This window comes from Miniopterus schreibersii (assembly GCF_964146895.1).
Source record: "Miniopterus schreibersii genome assembly, chromosome: 11".
Taxonomy (NCBI): Eukaryota; Metazoa; Chordata; class Mammalia; order Chiroptera; family Miniopteridae; genus Miniopterus; species Miniopterus schreibersii.
In genome coordinates this window covers 53,724,425-53,741,750 of record NC_138111.1, presented here as the reverse complement: position 1 = coordinate 53,741,750, position 17,326 = coordinate 53,724,425, and the positions used below count along the sequence as shown (strand labels likewise).

At 44.7% G+C, this 17,326-nt stretch overlaps 1 protein-coding gene across 2 annotated transcripts in view; it reads right to left on the bottom strand.

Moving 5' to 3' along the window:
- SH3GL2 (SH3 domain containing GRB2 like 2, endophilin A1) overlaps positions 1 to 15,826 on the bottom strand; it is a 185,869-nt gene extending 170,043 nt beyond the window's left edge. The window contains exon 1 of one of the 2 annotated variants that reach the window (XM_081151649.1): positions 15,484 to 15,826. In XM_081151649.1, the coding sequence (XP_081007775.1) occupies positions 15,484 to 15,528 (45 nt within the window). In that variant the 5' untranslated portion in view covers positions 15,529 to 15,826. The remainder of the gene's footprint in view (positions 1 to 15,483) is intronic. The other variant, XM_081151652.1, reaches the window with a different exon arrangement.
- Between the last annotated feature and the right edge of the window lie 1,500 nt (positions 15,827 to 17,326).

Genomic DNA, 17,326 nt, shown 5'->3' with positions numbered 1-17,326 from the left:
AGACATTTGAAATGGCCACAAAATTAATGGATGATGACAAACCACAGTAAAAGAATTAAGGGGAAACTCAGCCAATCTAGCAGATCAGATAAGGTGCTTCTGAGAAGTAACACTTGAATTAAGGGCTAACGGATGAGTAGGAGTGAAGTGTCCCCTGGGGGACGGGAGGGTGGGTGGTCAATCCAGGCACATGGGCCTGACTGTAGGCCCCACATCTGCCTGTTCTGGGGACGCTCCTGCATGCTTCAGGTTAAATTCACATTCTCAGAGTGAGACTCCATGACCACCTACTTCCGAAAAGCCAGAGATACGGTCTTTGATAAGAAAGATAATGATGCATATCATACAGTTTTACTTATTCAACAGCGACTATTCAACCTTCAGGAAAACACAAGAAGCAGTTCTTTCTCCTCAAGGCTGTCCTTTCTGAATTAAAGTTTGTAAGTGTCTGTGAAACCGTCATCTGTTCTTTATTATGTGCAAATAACAATACCTTTCTCACATCTGGAATGATCTCTGCTGGTAAGTTTCCCTGGCTATACCTCATAAACAACCTTCAACCTTTCTAATGTGGTTTGTCTCCACAGCAGTGTCTGGTATGACCTCTATGTCACAGCATCCTAGCATTCCTGTGTTGTACTTGTGACAGTGTCCAATTATATATCTGCATGATTACTGGTCTATCTCCAACACTACGCTGCCAGCTCCATGAGGGAGGGAATGAGTATTTTATTCACCTCTCTACACTCAGAACTTAGCACAGGGCCTGGTAGGTGATCGACATAATGCCCACTGTTTGTAAGACAGATGGATGACCAGAGCCCCTGTGAGGGGAAACTGGCACTAAATCAGGGGGCAGAGGCAAGGGTCAGATCACACAGGCCCTTGCAGCTCACTATTTAGGATTTTGATCTTTGCAACTGTAAGTGTCAAGGACACCCAGTACTCCTCAGGCTTTGAAAAGACCACTCTGGCCAAAATGTGACCTGGCTGAAGACAGGAGGGAAGGCTGAGAGGCCAGCCAGGAGGCTGCGGAGGTAGTGTGCCTGAGAGACGGTCACAGGTTGAACTAGATGGGGTGGGGGTTGCTGAGCAGTGGACTGTCTCAAAAACTGACATTGTGACAGTGTCCATATTTCACGGGGGTAGGTTTGGCATCAGAAAACAAAGTTTACGTGACCAGTAACCTTGATACAAAATGTGAGACTGTACAATATAGAAAGTGATTGAAATCAGAGAACCTAAAAAGTCCAAATGGGGGGTAAGCTGAAATAAAGTCTATTCCCCACAGAGGAGCCGCAGTTCTGCGCAGTTTCACTCATCCAAGGGATATTAGTTATCAACCGTGAAAAGACATCTCCTGTGTATTAACTATATCGAATATACAGACGATATTAAATCAAGACCACAAAGCGCAGTGGTTTAGGGCCTTTGCACTGCCATACTGTAACTCGACAGCACCATGGTTTACTACTATTTATTTCTTGAGGCAGAATCTTCACCTCTGTTTCTCAACTTGTAAGTTAATATTGGCTCCAGAAATTTGAAGAGATTCTGTGGAGGCTGAAAAAACAAGCTTTACTCCAGAAATGACTTCACAGCCTGTTTGTCTCAGAGCTCGAAGCACTTTTCACTGAAGCCATTAAGGAGTGCCAGGCCCCAGAGGGAGCCAAACCACCCATGAAGGCACACTTGGGCCCAGCCAGCAGCCACCCGCAGTGCTCCTGCGGCTCTTGCCAGGCGCGCCCTCTCAGGGGCAGCTGCAAGGGGCCTGGCCCTCTCGCGGCTCAGGCTGTGTTCCACAGTAGTGGTTCCTCCACTGGGTTCTATTTTGCTTGGGGTGGAGAGCAGGGGGTATTATTTTTCTACTCATGGCTTCCTAAATTTTACATGTTCTGTCCTCAAAACAGAAGCCCACCAGAGGCTACGGACAGTATTCTGCATTCACGCTCGAAGGGGACCACTGGGAATGTCTCCAACCTTCTGAGGGGTTCTCCACCTCACTCCCTTCTTCTTTGCTGGGTGACATTTTTGTCCAAGTCTTTCGTGGAGAAGCTAAGAAGTGACAGGCACTCAAGAGACTTCTGGGATGAGGGCTGAAGAATGATGCTGAACACTTAGCACCGAATTACCAAGAACGTCTTGCGGAGGTGCTCCTCTACACTCTATGTGTCCTAGCCGCCTTCCTCCCTTTATGCAGAACACAGAGTCAAAGCCATGACACTGTCCCTAAGGGTAAGACTAGGGATCTGGGGGGGAACTTCATTTCAAAGAAATGCCAGCAAAAGTCATTAGCAGGGTTCCTATTAGTGGTGCTCCTACACTTCTTGGAGAGCCAGGAAACGCAGCAATGCGTTCAGAAGAAATCCAAGCAACAGCCTAATCCAAGGCTCCATGGACAGGCACTCGAAATAGTCTGAAGCTAAATGCCTAACATAGCAAACCAGGTTTGCTCCCAGGCCCAGTGATGGCTTGAAAGAGTCTCCTATTCCTTGTTTTCAACTTAACCTGAGGAAGGCAGAGATGGGAAAAGTAGTAAAGGTGATGGAGTGGAAAGAAAAATTAGTGATATATATCTAATTACAAAACACAGGGAAGGAAATGTGGAAACATAAGCTCCTCATCCACAGGCTTGTTGGTCAGGAAAAAAATCACTGCTTAAATGTTAAGTTTAAAAATACTCTTATATCCCTGGCAGGGTAGCTCAGTTGGTTAGAGCATTGTCCCGATACACCAAGGTTTCAGGTTCAATCCCCAATCAGGGCACATACAAGAAGCCACCAGAGACTGCATCAAGAAGTGGAACAACAGATCAATGTTTCTTTCTCTCTCCCTTTCTCTAAAATAAATTTTAAATAAATAAAAATAATCTTATGGCAATATAGCATAGTGCCTGGCATATAAATTCTCAGTGTATTTTAGCTACTATGAAAGCTCTTCTTTCCAACATTAGGCCTATTACATATGTTTTTGGCCTGCTTTTTTCACTTAGCAATAACCATAACTATTTCCCTGCACAAATAAGCACTGCCTATGGGTAAAACGGCTTATATACACTCCACAGTATAGACATACCATAATTTACTCCCCTATCATTCTGACACTTAGGTTGTTTCCAACCTTTCACTACAATACCTACTGAAGTGGATGGCTGTGGGCACATGTTTTCTGTGGACAGATTCCTAAAAACGTAATTACAAGGAAGAGAGCTGCTGATCTCCAGAAGTGTCTCGACAATTTACACTCCCACCACCCAATGTGACCCACGTTCCTGCACCCTGGCTAACTCGGGAAGTTCTCGTCCTTTGCACGTACGCCGATCTAATCGATGAAAAATGTCCTGTTTCGATTTCCATCATTTGTGTATTTGTATCCTGACCACCTGCAGTTCTTCCATATACTGCCTTCCATACGCTTCTGTCTATTAAGGTGTTCATCTTTATCTTACTGATTACTACATGCTTTACGGTATTTCTTGGTTTGACATTTAAGGCTGGAATAGAACTCACAGTTGAGAATTACTGGCAGTTACCAGCTTGGAAACTAGCTGGTCTGGATTAAAATCCCAGCTCTGTCCCTGGAACTGTATAACCTTGGGCAACTTACTTAACCTCTCTGTGCTTCAGTGTCCTCCTCTGTAAAATGAGAGTCAGAATGCCCTTATAGGGCTGTAATGGGTAGTTAATGAGTCAAAATAACGCCTAGCCATGCTAGCCATTTTCACAATTAAGGAAGTCTATTTTAAATGTACAAGTTTATAATTTTATGAGGGCATGTTTTAATTTAACTTCTAATAACTCTTAAAAATATCTGATGTAGCCCTGGCTGGTGTGGCTCAGCTGACTGGAACATCACCCCATGCACTGAAGGGTATAGGGTTTGATTCCCGGTCAGGGCACATACCCAGGTTGCGGGTTCGATCCCCAGTCAGGGCGAATATGGGAGGCAACCGAGTGATGTTTCTCTCTCACATCAGTGTTTCTCTCTCTCTCTCCCTCTCCCTTCCTCTCTCTCTCTCTAAAATCAATTTAAAAAACATGTCTTCGGGTGATGATTAAAAAAACAAAAACTGATCATTAAAAAAAATCTGATGTAGTTTTAAACAGATATAAACGAATTAAAAATATATACACAGGCTAACTAGATAGATACAGATAGAGAATAGAAAAGAAGCAGGAAGGATGTATTCATCCGACAAATATCTACAGGATGCCCACCACGGGACAGGCCCCGGGGACACAAGGGTCAGAACAGAACCCCTTCCTCTGTACTCACCCTGGGCAATGCCAACAAGGAAACTGATGCCTGCAGTGCTGTGGGCCAAGCACTACATTTAAAAGAAGCACTAGAACTCATACGCATATATGCATAACCAATGGACACAGACAATAGTGTGGGGAAGGCCTGGGAGGAGGGAAGGAGGGCAAGGGGGGAAACTGGGGGACATCTGTAATACTGTCAACAATAACGAAAAATATAATAAAACAAAATAAAATAAATAAAATAATAAAATAAAATAAAGGAAGAAGTACTCTGGCAATTTTCATTGTACATGAAAGGGCATTTGACCCTCACTAAATGAGGAAAGGTTAAACTGCCTTAAATCATCCAGCTGAGACCTTAAAGAAATGTAGTGATTGCTCAAGTATCAAGTACAAGAAAGGGAAGATGAATTTCCACAGAGACCAGCATGGTGCAAAGGCTCAAAGGCAGGTATGATTGTGTGATACAAAGGGGAGATGTTAGAGATAATCACACATGAAGAGCTGTGAGAGATGAGACCAGATCTGTAAACAGGGGTCAGATCATAGTCCAAACTCCGTTACGGGATTTATAAGGACTCTGTGCTGGGAGTCACTGAAGAGGTTTAAACAGAGGAGCAACATTAGGTTTGCTCTTTAGAAAGATGACCGATAGGTACACTCAGATATTCAGCGGGGAACAAGACCAGACACATTAAGAGTCAGGACTGAAACTCATGAGCAAGACCACATTCCTCAGCTTTGGAATGTGAGATTTTTTTGAGGGGAAGGGGGAGCTAAAATTAGGTGAACAGGACTTGTCTGATGTTGTCTCACAGGTCCTCAGGATGGAAAAACTAGCAGGACATCTGAAACCTCAGAGCTTCTTCTCCTGGCATCCTACTGATCATGTTCTACATAGACTGATAACAGACACTCTTTCACCATTTTCTAAATCATTTCAAGAGCTCTTGAATATGTCTCTGTCTCTTTTCTGAACATTAAGCACTGAACGGATGACTCCACAAACGGCCCCTTTTAGGACACGTAATCAAACCCTGTCCTGGGCAGAAAATTCCTTGATGGTCGGAAAATGGTCAACCACTTATGTAGGTAAATTGTGGGAGGGGGCAAGTTCTGCACAATCAGCTGATGCAGAATTGTATCCTCAACAAAGATAACATTCCCTTCATTCTTCTTTCAATCATCTGACTTCAGGAAGAAAAAAGTCTCATTGTATTGTCAGGATATCTACTGCTTGTCTAACATTTGGTAATCTCCTCTTTTAACAAAACAGAATAAACTTGAAGTTCACAGATTTACTCAGCACGGGTAGCCAGGTCTTCACATTTTTTGGTATGGTAATTTCCTATATCTCTATGATCAGTGATAGCTTTTCCATTTATGAAAGTGATACAACTCACTTTTTCATGAAGAGAAAACTGAATGACAAATTTGGGGAGCAGTCAAACTATTCCACCATAACCATTATGGGAACAGTCTAAAGAAGCTGACTGCCTAAAAATCCACTTGAATCAACCAGCAGACAGTGACATCAGACACCAAGAATTTAGATCTTAGAAAGTGCAAGCCAACACATACCACATGATATCAGCATAATTCACTGCCTCATAAAAGTAGAGTAAGCCATCACATTTAGACAAATGCACTGATAAAGAGATTTTATGATAATCTTTCTGGTTAGGACACATCCTTTTATATAAAATGATTTAAAGTGAAAATGGATAAAAATGCTTTAAATGTGTACATCCTGAGGCACTGAAAAGTAGTGGAAAGAGCTTGTATCACATGAATTAATTGTAATGATTACAAAATACTTTTTGGACAATTTAAATGTTGAAACCATCTTCTCTTGGGGCTAAGAAAAAGAATTTCTCCATGGCTACATCAAGAAATTTAGAGACAAGATGGATGAGCACTAAAGTATCTCTATGAAAAATTGCGACTGGGTTCAAGTTGAAGGTAATGACCAAAAACGTGGAAAATCTAAAGAATCTAGACTTGTGAGCTTTGAGGGGACAAAGATACACAGAGAATAATGGAAGAGATGAACACAAAAGAGCTTAATGGAAAACAATTAGGTTTGTTAAACTTAATTTAAAAGTGTAACAGAAGACAGAACTCAAGTGCAAGGTTGGACAACAGAAGCAGAACAGAATCTCTGGAGAACAGGACATTAACTTTCATGAGTAAAATCTTGGGGTCGGTATTGATGAGGAACATACCCAGCAAGCCCTCCCTTCAGTCAGTCTACACACATGACGAAGGAGAGTTACAGCAAAGGGTTTCGGTCTCTAGGCCCCTCCTGCTCAGAAGTAGCCACTTAAGCAACTTAATGAATAATATAAATGGCCAGCAAGCCACTGTACACAGCATTTATTCAACATGAAGCACACTGGAGTCACTTAAGCAGTAAATTCAAAGAATGAGAAGGGTGAAAGCTGTATACCCTGTACTCAATTCCTACAGGACACCTCCCCTGTGGGTTATTTCATTACTCAGATACAGAACAATGTCTAACTGCTCTCTCCCCAGCCACGCTGGCACCAAGTCCTTACAGGATATCTCAAGCGCCAGAACTCATCCTTCCCAAAGTGTCTGGCACCATCCACCAGCTGCACCTAGAACACCGTTCAGGGTTTTGGATCCATGAATCATGTCAATGAGCACAGAGCTAATATATCACAGACAACACCACAATGTGTCTACAAGCATTTGCCATCCTCAAATACAACTTCACAGACAACTCTCAGATTCCCATGTAGCTGGCGGACGTGCCCATAGTCAATAAGGGCATTTCATGTGTCTATGTCGACACGGGCCTTTCACAAGCACAGAAACAGACGTAGGGTGAAGAGTCAGACACTCTACTCTCACTGGTAAAGATCCTCCACGCCTTGTTAGAGGCCAGTAATTCAAAAACCTTTCCTAGTTCTACAGGCTCTACATTCCAAGGTTAATGAAGCTGTCACTGTACTGCCAAGTTAAGAGGCTGCTCACAAAGTAAACAACCTCACCGTTTAAGATTGATCAGAACCAAAACAACAACAAAAACGTGTTTCACCAGAGAAAAATAACAAAATGTCAAAAAAAAATCTAAACATTTTGTAGGGAAAAAACACCTATAAAATAGAAAATATATTTTTAAAAAATACATATGGAGTCCTGGCTGGTGTTGCTCAATGGTTAGAGCACCGGCCCACACACAGAAGGGTCTTGGGTTTGATTCCTGGTCAAGGGCACGTGCCTGGGATGCAGGTTCAGTCCCTGGACGCAGTCAGGGCGTGTGTGGGAGGCAACCAATTGGTGTGTCTCTCTCACATCATGCTACTCTCTCTCTCTCTGTCTCTCTCTATCTCCCCTCCCCATCCCCTATCCCTACTCCCTCCCTTCCATCCTTTCTGGGGATCAATGGAAAAAAATATCCTGGGGTGAAGATAACAGAAAAAATAAAAATACATATGGAACATTGACCTTTACGCAGTAAGAAAAGATTGATTCAGCAAAGTCGACTTAAAATTTACACATCTGTGTATTTATGTTGAATTTCTGTGTGTTTATACAAACACTAATCAGCACACATACAAATTAATGTGTTATAGACACAGGGTTGGCAAAGACTTCTAGCTTCTTACTAACACCTACTTCTACTTGTTGGTACAGGACTAGATTACAGTTCCCAGCCTCCTCCCTTCTTCTGTTGCATTTAGGTTCCAGTCAACTGAACACAAACAGAAGTAATTGTTCCATTTATTAGTTTTCTGTTGCTGTATAACAAATTATCACTAATTTAGCAGCTTAACACGATAGCCATTTATTAGCTCACAGTTCTGTAGGTCAGGAGTCTGGGCAGGGTTCTCTGCTCAGCCTCTCACAGGGCAAAAATCAAGGTATGAGCTAGACTGTGCTCCTGTCCGCAGGCTCTGGGGAAGAATTCCTTTCCAGCAGGTGGTTGGCAGAATCCAGTTCTTTAAGGCTGTGGGTCTAGGATGTCTGTTTCCGAGCTGGCTGTCATCCAAGGGTTCTGCTCTGCTCCCAGGGCGGAGTGCATTCCTTCTCACACAGCCCCTCCACCTTCAAACAGCAACAGCATGTCCACTCCTCCTCACACTTCCAATCTCTTTGGCCTGCCCTTCTACTACCAGCCAGAGAAACCACTCTGCTTTTAAAGCATTCATGTGAGCACAGTAAGCCCAACCAGAAAACTCTTTTGTCATAAAAAGGGATCATCCTGAGAGTGACCTCTTTTCAGTGACAGGCTGACCCACACTCAGAGAGGAGGGGACTACCCATGAGGGGGGGTCACTGAGGGTCCCAGCATTCTGCCCAGCACACTCCCCTTCCGGCCTGTCCCATGAGAATCCCCCATGCTTGTTCCAATATACTCATTCCCCTCAGCAACCTTAAAATTCATGTGTTAAAGATGCTGAAATCCTAGTCATCCTAGGTCCCCGAAGCAGACAGGAAATAAGAATGAAACAAGCTTTGAACAACAAGGATCCATTAAGACTTCTTGGTTAAACGGAAGCGTTAGGCCCTCTTGCAAAGTTCATATTAACACAGCCAAGCCAACTGGTTGAAAATTAGATCTAAAAGAGAACATCCATTGTAACTGATTATAATTGAACATCCAAATGTAATGGACCAGAAGGAAAAGATCAACAGTGTTATAAGTTTTTGAAAGAATTTTATTGCCCAAATCATCCGTATTCTGGAACAACTATATTCTGAATTTAAAGTTGTACTAAATGCAAAATCTTCATAAATAGAAGAGTCAGTCCTGAAGCATCAGACTTAGCTGATGTTGGCATTGTTTGAACATATTTTGTTGGTGGTCTGCAAAAACACGTGACAGGGTGTCACAGTCATGACATTTTAATAGTTACGGCTGTAGCACTCTTCTTAGTCTTTATTACCCATTATAGACCATATAAATCACTCAAACATTTGGGCTTCAGAGTGATTAGGGAAAAAAAAAACCCTAACCCCCCAAACTGAGAAAGGTTATACTATAAAATTATAAAACTTCATATTTTATCTTCTGCAGCTTTAACATGCCCCACACAAGCTGTGAGCACCCACCCAGATGAACAAGTACACCAGTGTGATAGGTGGACCCATCCTCTCTCCCCCTGCCCCTGACCATGATGTAGTAACATTCAAAGACACCAAGGAAACCCCCTCTCTCGCCTTCTCCCATGTACTCCACCCCGGTCCCAACAGAGGCGCCTGCCAATAGGTGCACCGACCTCCTGCTTGACTGAGCCCACTCCCCAGGCCCTCCTCCCACGTGGCCCCTCCTGGAGCTCAGTGACTCTCTCTCTAGGACCTGTGGGTATAATAAACTGTTTTCCTGCACCTTTCTGGGTCCCCTCTTGTGGCCACACCTGACCGATTATCACATAAAAGATCATAGAACAAGGGTAAAAGGGATTAAAAGAACAGAACGGGGCAAAGGAAGAGGAAGTGAAAGAAATCCTTTGATTTCTCACCCCCAGCATCCTGCCCACCTCCCTTACCCTGTGAAGGTCTGCTCCCTCCCAGGAAAGCCCCGCGCCTTAAACCCTGCAGCGGGTCTTAAACGGCACCTCACCGATTCTCATTACAGGCATCCCCCTCTGCTCGGGAGTTCAGGTTAGGCCACTCATCTTTATGAAAGACTGACTTCAGCACCTGTTTTCGCTAACCACAAGAAATCCGAAGAGGACTCTCACTTTTATGAAAAAAGGCAACCAGTGAAAACAGCGTGCAGCCTTGGTTTTGCAGCGAGCCCTTCAGACGCAGCAGGTGCCCCAGCAGCGACAGTGGCCCACCCGGCAACTTCCCTGGGAAGCCACTCAGCACCTCCGCACCAAGCCGCCAGAGATGTCACCTGTGTCTGTGAACATCTGCTCTTCAGCTCGATTTATTTTGTACCTCCATTAGCAAGATGTGTCCCAGGGTATCAGAAAAGCCTGAGAGCGCTCTAAGGGTGCTATACACTTAGCATAAAATGACTCTGTTAAGCCTTTGGATGGCGGTGAATGAAATAAAGACTGCGAGCGGCCTGAATTTGGGGTGTGGATACCCTCAAACGTTAATCCATATAAATTAATGGAAATTGCTTCTTTGCTTTACACTATTCCTGTTTATGAAACTTTTCATGGGAACGCTCTACTTTTGGGAAACACGGTGGGGAAAACCTGTCTGCACCTATCCATGGGTCTGGCCCTTCTCTCGCTTTCTCAAGCTCCCACTCTAAAGAAAGCTCCCGGGCTGCCTGGGGCCCTGGGCATCTATATGCAGCACAAGAGGCCTGGCAGGATGGAGCCTGCTCTACAGACACAAGCTCCCCCACCCAGGACATTTCTCCTCAAAACGGTTGCCATTTTTACCAACCAAATCTTGCCGTTTTCAATAATTCTTCTAATAAATTTGGGAGGTACTTTAAAATTTTACAAGTAGACTGAAACCAAAATTCATACAAACTCATTTTAAACTCAATTTAAAACACTAAAGAATCACTGTGGAGAAAAACGCTTGCAAATACATAACTGTCAACAACAAAAGCTTTGATCAAGAAGAATCTCAGTCTCAAAGGAAATTATTTTCCATTGCAACTGTGATTTCAGACACCGTACGTGTCCATTAGCCAAGTGTATCGGTAAGCTAGAGCTCATTCACAACTTTTTTTTAAGCATGGTTCAAGTTATCCTTCTTATGCAAGGATGGCACTCTCACAAACCGAACCTTATTCAATCCTGGCACCTCTGGAAAGGACTTTCTAATACCTGATTGCCCCTCAGCTTAGTTCAGAGGAGGCTGCATTCTGATCAGACATTCTAAAGCCCAGCAACAGAATGGATAAAGTGATCATTATTATAAGAGCCCCCCATTCTCTCCTGGTGACATGATCAATTTCTTACAATGGATTTGTAACTTTGGGGAGGGATGGGTAAAGGGATAGGAATTCCTTTTAGAGGTTGGTGATAGGCGAAGGACACTCTTCCTCTGAAAAATGCACATGTAAAATGTGACATACAACCTTAGAAAAGACAAAGGCTCTCTGCAGCTGAATACAACCCCAGCTAAGAACCTGACAAAGGATGCGGTGTAGGAACCCTGTGTCAACCAGTAAGTCGTACTCAAGATTTTGAAGGCAGCAGAAAGCTTAGAGCAAGCAATTGAGAATCTCACTCAGGTAAAGTCAAAAGCAATTATTTAGTATTTCATTAAATACCTTAACAAGTTTTAAGTCTCACCAAATGAACAAATTCATGAACAGATTTATGCAACATTCTCCAGAGCAAAGCATCTATATAAATAATTTTTTTAACGTGATAAAGCATGAAGAAATTTGTTAAAACAGAAAGGCATAGGATACCAGTGTAATTAAATTTTTCCAGTTGAAGAATATGACTGTGACAATAATCACATACCAGACTATATCATAATACACAGCCTAACCAAATGAGATTCATCACACAAAAAATAATCAGGAGATATAGTCTACAATAGGTATCTATCCTAACCAAAGTCATTGAAAGAAGAAAGCACATCTCATTTAATGGAATAGAAAGTTGTTATTTGCAGACTGAATTACCCTTTTAAATGTTGAATCAAATACAATATTTAGAATACTTGTGAATCCTTTTATGCAAATAATGACTGTGATAGGTTGAATTATCCCCCTACCCCAAAAAATCATACATTGAAGTCTTATCCCCCAGTACCTCAGACCTTATTTGGAAATAGGGTCACTGCAGGTCTAATTACTTAAAGTGAGGCCACACTGGAGTAGGGCCCCCATCCAATATGACTTGTATTCACAGAAAAGGCAGAAATTTGGACACAGAGAGACAGGGAGAATGCCACCTTGTAAAGATGAAGGCAGAGATCTCGGTGATGTGTCTACAGGCATACCTTGGACTATTGTGGGTTCAGTTCCAGACCACCACAAGAAAGCAAGTGTCATAATAATGCAAGTAAAGGTAATATTTTTCCATGGAGAGTCTTCAATTTGTAAGAATCACAACATCTGTGAAGCTCAGTAAAGTGAAGCGCAATGAAATGAGGAGTTCCTGTACAAGCCAAGAAAGGCTGAAGATTGCCAACAAACCACCAGAAGCTCAAAGACAGGCCGGGAGCATATTCTTACCTAGTGCCTTCAGAGGGCACATGGCCCTTCCGACACCTTCACCTCAGCCTTCGAGGCTCCAGAAGTGTGAGACAAGTTTATGTTGTTGAAGGCACTAAGTTTGTGATACTTGGTTATGCAGCCCTAGCAAACTAATATAATGACCTAATAAATTTTACGCTGCTTTATGTTACTATAAAGCAAGTTATAGCCACATCAAATGCTTGATAAAGTAGAAAAAAATTATATAGATTTTGTAGGAACAGCATGTTACTAATCTGCTACCAGTTTAAAACAAGTGAAAAAAACATTGTCATTACTCTTGCTAAAATGAAATCTCAAGATGAAAACAACACTAAAAGTAGAATAATACACACTTATTTTCCCTATTTTGCAGGAAGAAAAGACAGTATCTTATGTATTCTAATTGCATGGTAAGTTACATCTTCATGAGCAATAAAGCAATAAAGATTATTAAAGTAAAAAGTTGATCAATTTTTGCTATTTTAATATATTCTTCCACTCTAGTAAATTTTATTTGGCAAAAGCAGTTTTTCCACCTCCAAATAGCTGAGATGTTGAAAACAATTGTCAGCAACAAGGTAGAAATAGTTCTAAACCGAGAGAATAGTTGTGACACATCTAATCAGAGATTTCCAGTCCATAGGCAAACACTAAACGTATACGGCTTTATTCATATAAATATCCTCCCTCCCTCACATAAGCAAAAACAATTCCATAAAATCACGAGAAACATGTGCCTGAAGAGGGATCTTCCGCTTAAATTCTAGGTCTACAGCATCCTCTGTAGATAGGATCAGGTTCATGAGCTGTGTGGGAAAAGGGAGAATATGGCTGTTTCCCCTAATATCTTTGTGGCATGCAAACATTAGTACTGGCTTACACGCCCTTCAAAATACACATACATGCACGGGAAGAATAACCTTTGCCTTGGGCTCTCTCCAACTGTGCTACATCAAGCAATGGGTAAGAGACTGTGTTGCTTCACCTTTCAAATGAAAGGCTTTTCAGTAAAAAGCAGCAAATGATGTAGTGATTCTGCATCTGGATTCAATGTGATAAATACTAACCTTACCACAAGCAGACATCCTCCGAGGATCTCTAGAAGTTCTTTCCTATCACGGTTTCAATTCTGCATTCAGAACATTCAAAGCTACGTATAACTTCAGGATTCAGCTGAAATGGGGCCTTCTGATTATTTTTTTGTTAAGGTAGCAAAGCTAAAAATTCTAGTTTCTATAATTTCCTCATGGTCATTATTACCAATATAAGGGACAGTATTTTTAACCTAATAAAATTATCCTTAATATTAACAGCACTTATTGAACACTTTTTGTGTGTGTTCTACAAACTCATTTATGTTCACCTCAATTCTAGGACATGGATATTACTCTCATTTTAGCAAGGACAGGTTCAGAAGTTAGAGCACTTGCTCAAGGTCATAGACAGCAGAGGAAGGCTCAAGACTTCGCCTTTCCCACTCTAAAGCCAAGGCTCCAAACTGCCTTTTAGGGCAGCAGGGCCTGCAAAAGGAAGTCCTCAAAACCAATGTGAAAAAAAGTGCATGGTGTTGGTAAATTTGGTGCTGAGGTCTGCCTTAGAGAAGTGACAAGTACCTGAAATAAAACAGGTAGTGACATCAAAAAAGTCCTGCCTGGGAATTTACAGGCCGCACATGCTGGTTTTGTAAATCTGAAGGAATCTGAGGTATAAAGTTATGAGGGGCCTTCCAGATCACACCAGCAATGTGCTTACATGTGCAAACGTTTCCGGCAGAGAGGTCTCCGAAAGACCCAATCTGAAAAGCAAAAATGATTACACCGATGGGCATTTTTACTAAAGTGGTCTCAGTTTCTTCCGTTTCCCAAATTGACCAAAATAACCAGTTCTATAAAGGCAAGTCTGTGGTGACAGAGATGGCGCGTGGGTGCACACAAGATGAATTTCGTGCAGCATCTGTCACCCTAACTTAACCAAGATGCTATAAAACACAACTCTCACCTTTTCTGGATGTGGTTTATAGCAAGACTGCTGCTGTCGTAACCTGGGAAAAAACTCACTACTTCTGAGGAATTATCAGAAAGCTCAGTATTAATTAAGGCTAACCTATGGGGAAAAAAACATTTAAGTCTAAATTATGAGAAATATTTAAATAAATCAACATAGCCCTTAGCTAAAGGTCCCTTAAAGTAGAACTGTTTCAGGATTGAGAAGCCAGTACTCATATCCATTATATAAGATTTAGGTCACATTATAAGTATTCCCTTACCTTTCCCTATATAAAATCCTTCAACCAAGCCCACGGAGATGTAAACCATCAGAATCTGAATTAGTAAGTTTTATAATAACGGCAGTTTATTAACCCCGTAGAGAAAGATAGCCACATCCAAGATGCAAAAGGCTCGCTAAAAATAAAATTTTAACTATTTGAGGATTTGGTTATGTTAAGGCTGCAACACCCTTGGGAAATGTTTAAAAGACAGGCTGACTTCTGGTCAAGCCTTGGCTTCCAAGGAGTTTGACAACCAAGTTCCCCAAGGAAAACTTAATGCCTGAGCCGTGCAGAAGGAGCCCCATCCTCGCGCTCCTGAGCCTGCGGGGCCGTGGAAGGAGTGATTCAGAGACCACGGCGGGAACACACCGCGGGCATCCCCGCAGCTGCCCTGGCGCGGGCGCCGGTCGTGCCAGCAGCTCCCGGGCCGGCGGGTGCACCGATACCGCAAGGTCACCGGGGAAATAGGCGACTTTACATAATCTCCAGCCAAGAGACACCTGCGCTCCTGGGGTGCAGCGGGGGTCCCCGCCCTGGAGTGCCCGCCCTGGGCGCTGCGGAGGCGGCGCGCGGGGCACCCACTGGAGCCCGCAGCCAGCAGCCCGCGCCGAGCTGGGGGTGGGGAGCCCAGGGACGGTTCCCAGCCCCGAGATGCCGCGGCGGGCGGGGCGGGCGCTGCGGGCGCTGCGCGGCGCGGCGGGCGGGCCGGGGTCCCCGCTCCCGCTCCCGCTCCCGGGGGACTGCCAGAGCCGAGCGCGCCCCTTGCGGCTCCGCCCGGGACCGCCCCGCGGCGCACCTGCCCCGCGCCTTACCTGGGTGGCCTTATGGAACTGCTTCTTCAGCCCGGCCACCGACATGCTGCTGGGGACCCGCGGGCGCGGGCGGCTACGGGGCGGCGGGGGCGGCGCGCGCGGGAGGGTCGAGCGGGGAGCGCTCCCCGGGCCGCCGCTGGTCGTGCAGCCGCCGGGGCTGTGGGCGCGGAGCCGAGCGGCGCGGGACGCGGGCTCGTGCGGATAGACACCCTGACGTCAGGGCGGGTGATGCGGCCTCTTAAAGGGGACGCGGGAAGCCCCGCCCCGGGCGCGGGGCTGGCGGACAGGTGCCGCGGCGGGAGCCACCTGGGCGCGGGCGCCGCACGCGCGGACCGGGCTCGGCTGCCCCGCGGTCGGAAGGCCCCGGGCGCTCCCCGGCCCCGGGAGGGTCGGGGTAACCCCGCGGACTGCGGGCCGGCCCCCCCGGCGCGGTCGCCCGGGCGCGGGCGGGACCCCGTGGCGGGCTGGGCGCCCAGGCGGCGCCGCGGCCTGGGGGTCCGCCCGGGGCTCAGGCGCTGCTCCCTCCGCCTCGCCCCCTCGGCTGGTCACGGAAAACATGCCTCTGCCCGGGTTTCAATATCCCGCAACCCTACAGACGTTAGGAAAAACCACCGGCCCTTTTTCATTACCTTTTTTTGGGGTCTGATACAACTTAACGACTTAAAAAAAACAAATTTTTTAAAACCCTTCAAGTTAGGTAAATAAATTGAAGTGGGCTATTTACTACAGTAATAGCATTGAATCCCCTGTTTACAGACAGGAAAAGGCCAGAACGTGAACTTGGCTTTCACTTACGACAGTGGAGTTCAGATTCGCAACCTAAAATAAGCATTATAAAGGGGTAGGGTTAGCATGATACTAAATTACACAAATGCTACATATGTAACAAGATACACATGGCCGGGCTAAAGTGAAACTGATACAGTTAGATGAACTGGGAGCAGCACAGCACTAGCTGCCTCCTCATTTCAGGAATTAGCCACTGCCTCCGGTTTTTCTAGGACCGAGGAGCACATAGGAAAGAACTTGAATGCTGTCTCCACGTAGGGACCAAAATTACGAGGAGGAGGAGACATAGTGACAGAGGCCAACAGGAGAGGCATTGCCAAGGACCAATAGAGCAGCCTGGCGGAGGGGGAGCTCTAGGAATCCCTTTCATTACCCCACAGCCCCTGCTGCTTGGACAGAACCACAGACCTCACCTCCACCCGTCCAGCCAGGCTGCTTGGGCACAGGGTGGACATCTGATAGAAGGGGATCCTGTCCCTAAGCTGGGCTCCCAATCACCTCCTTGTAATGTGACCTAAAACACATAAACGCAGAGTCAAGCAGGCAGTGGTGGATAACACAGCAGGAGGAGCACCTGGACTTGTGACCCAGCCTACATAGGGAATCAGACAAAAGGAGTCAACCTCTGATGCACCTTCCAGATACTGCGCCCGCCAAACACCTTGTGGTTAAGTGTGGGCACAGTGACAAGTTTTTACTAGTGGGTTAGGAAGGAAAGTGATTGTCACTTCTTGCAGAGAATTTAACTGTTGGTATGAGATGCTACAAAGCCCTCGTTTCCCTACTGAGAAATAAACCTGAGTAATTTTAATTCACCGAGTCTTGAGTTGTTACTGTGGCAAAACTAGTCTATCCTGGCATGCACAGAGAGAACATGCTCACTGATTTCCCAGAAGATGAAGGGACACGTTCCAGGCCTGCCAGGGCCTACATATATTTTATTTTTTGTCATTAGATGAAGTTGCCTGTTTTATTCTTACAAAAAGCCTCACTGATGCTGGGGGAAGTTTTTCTCTTTTTTTGGCAGCCTCACTGAAGCAGTGGGCAGACTCAG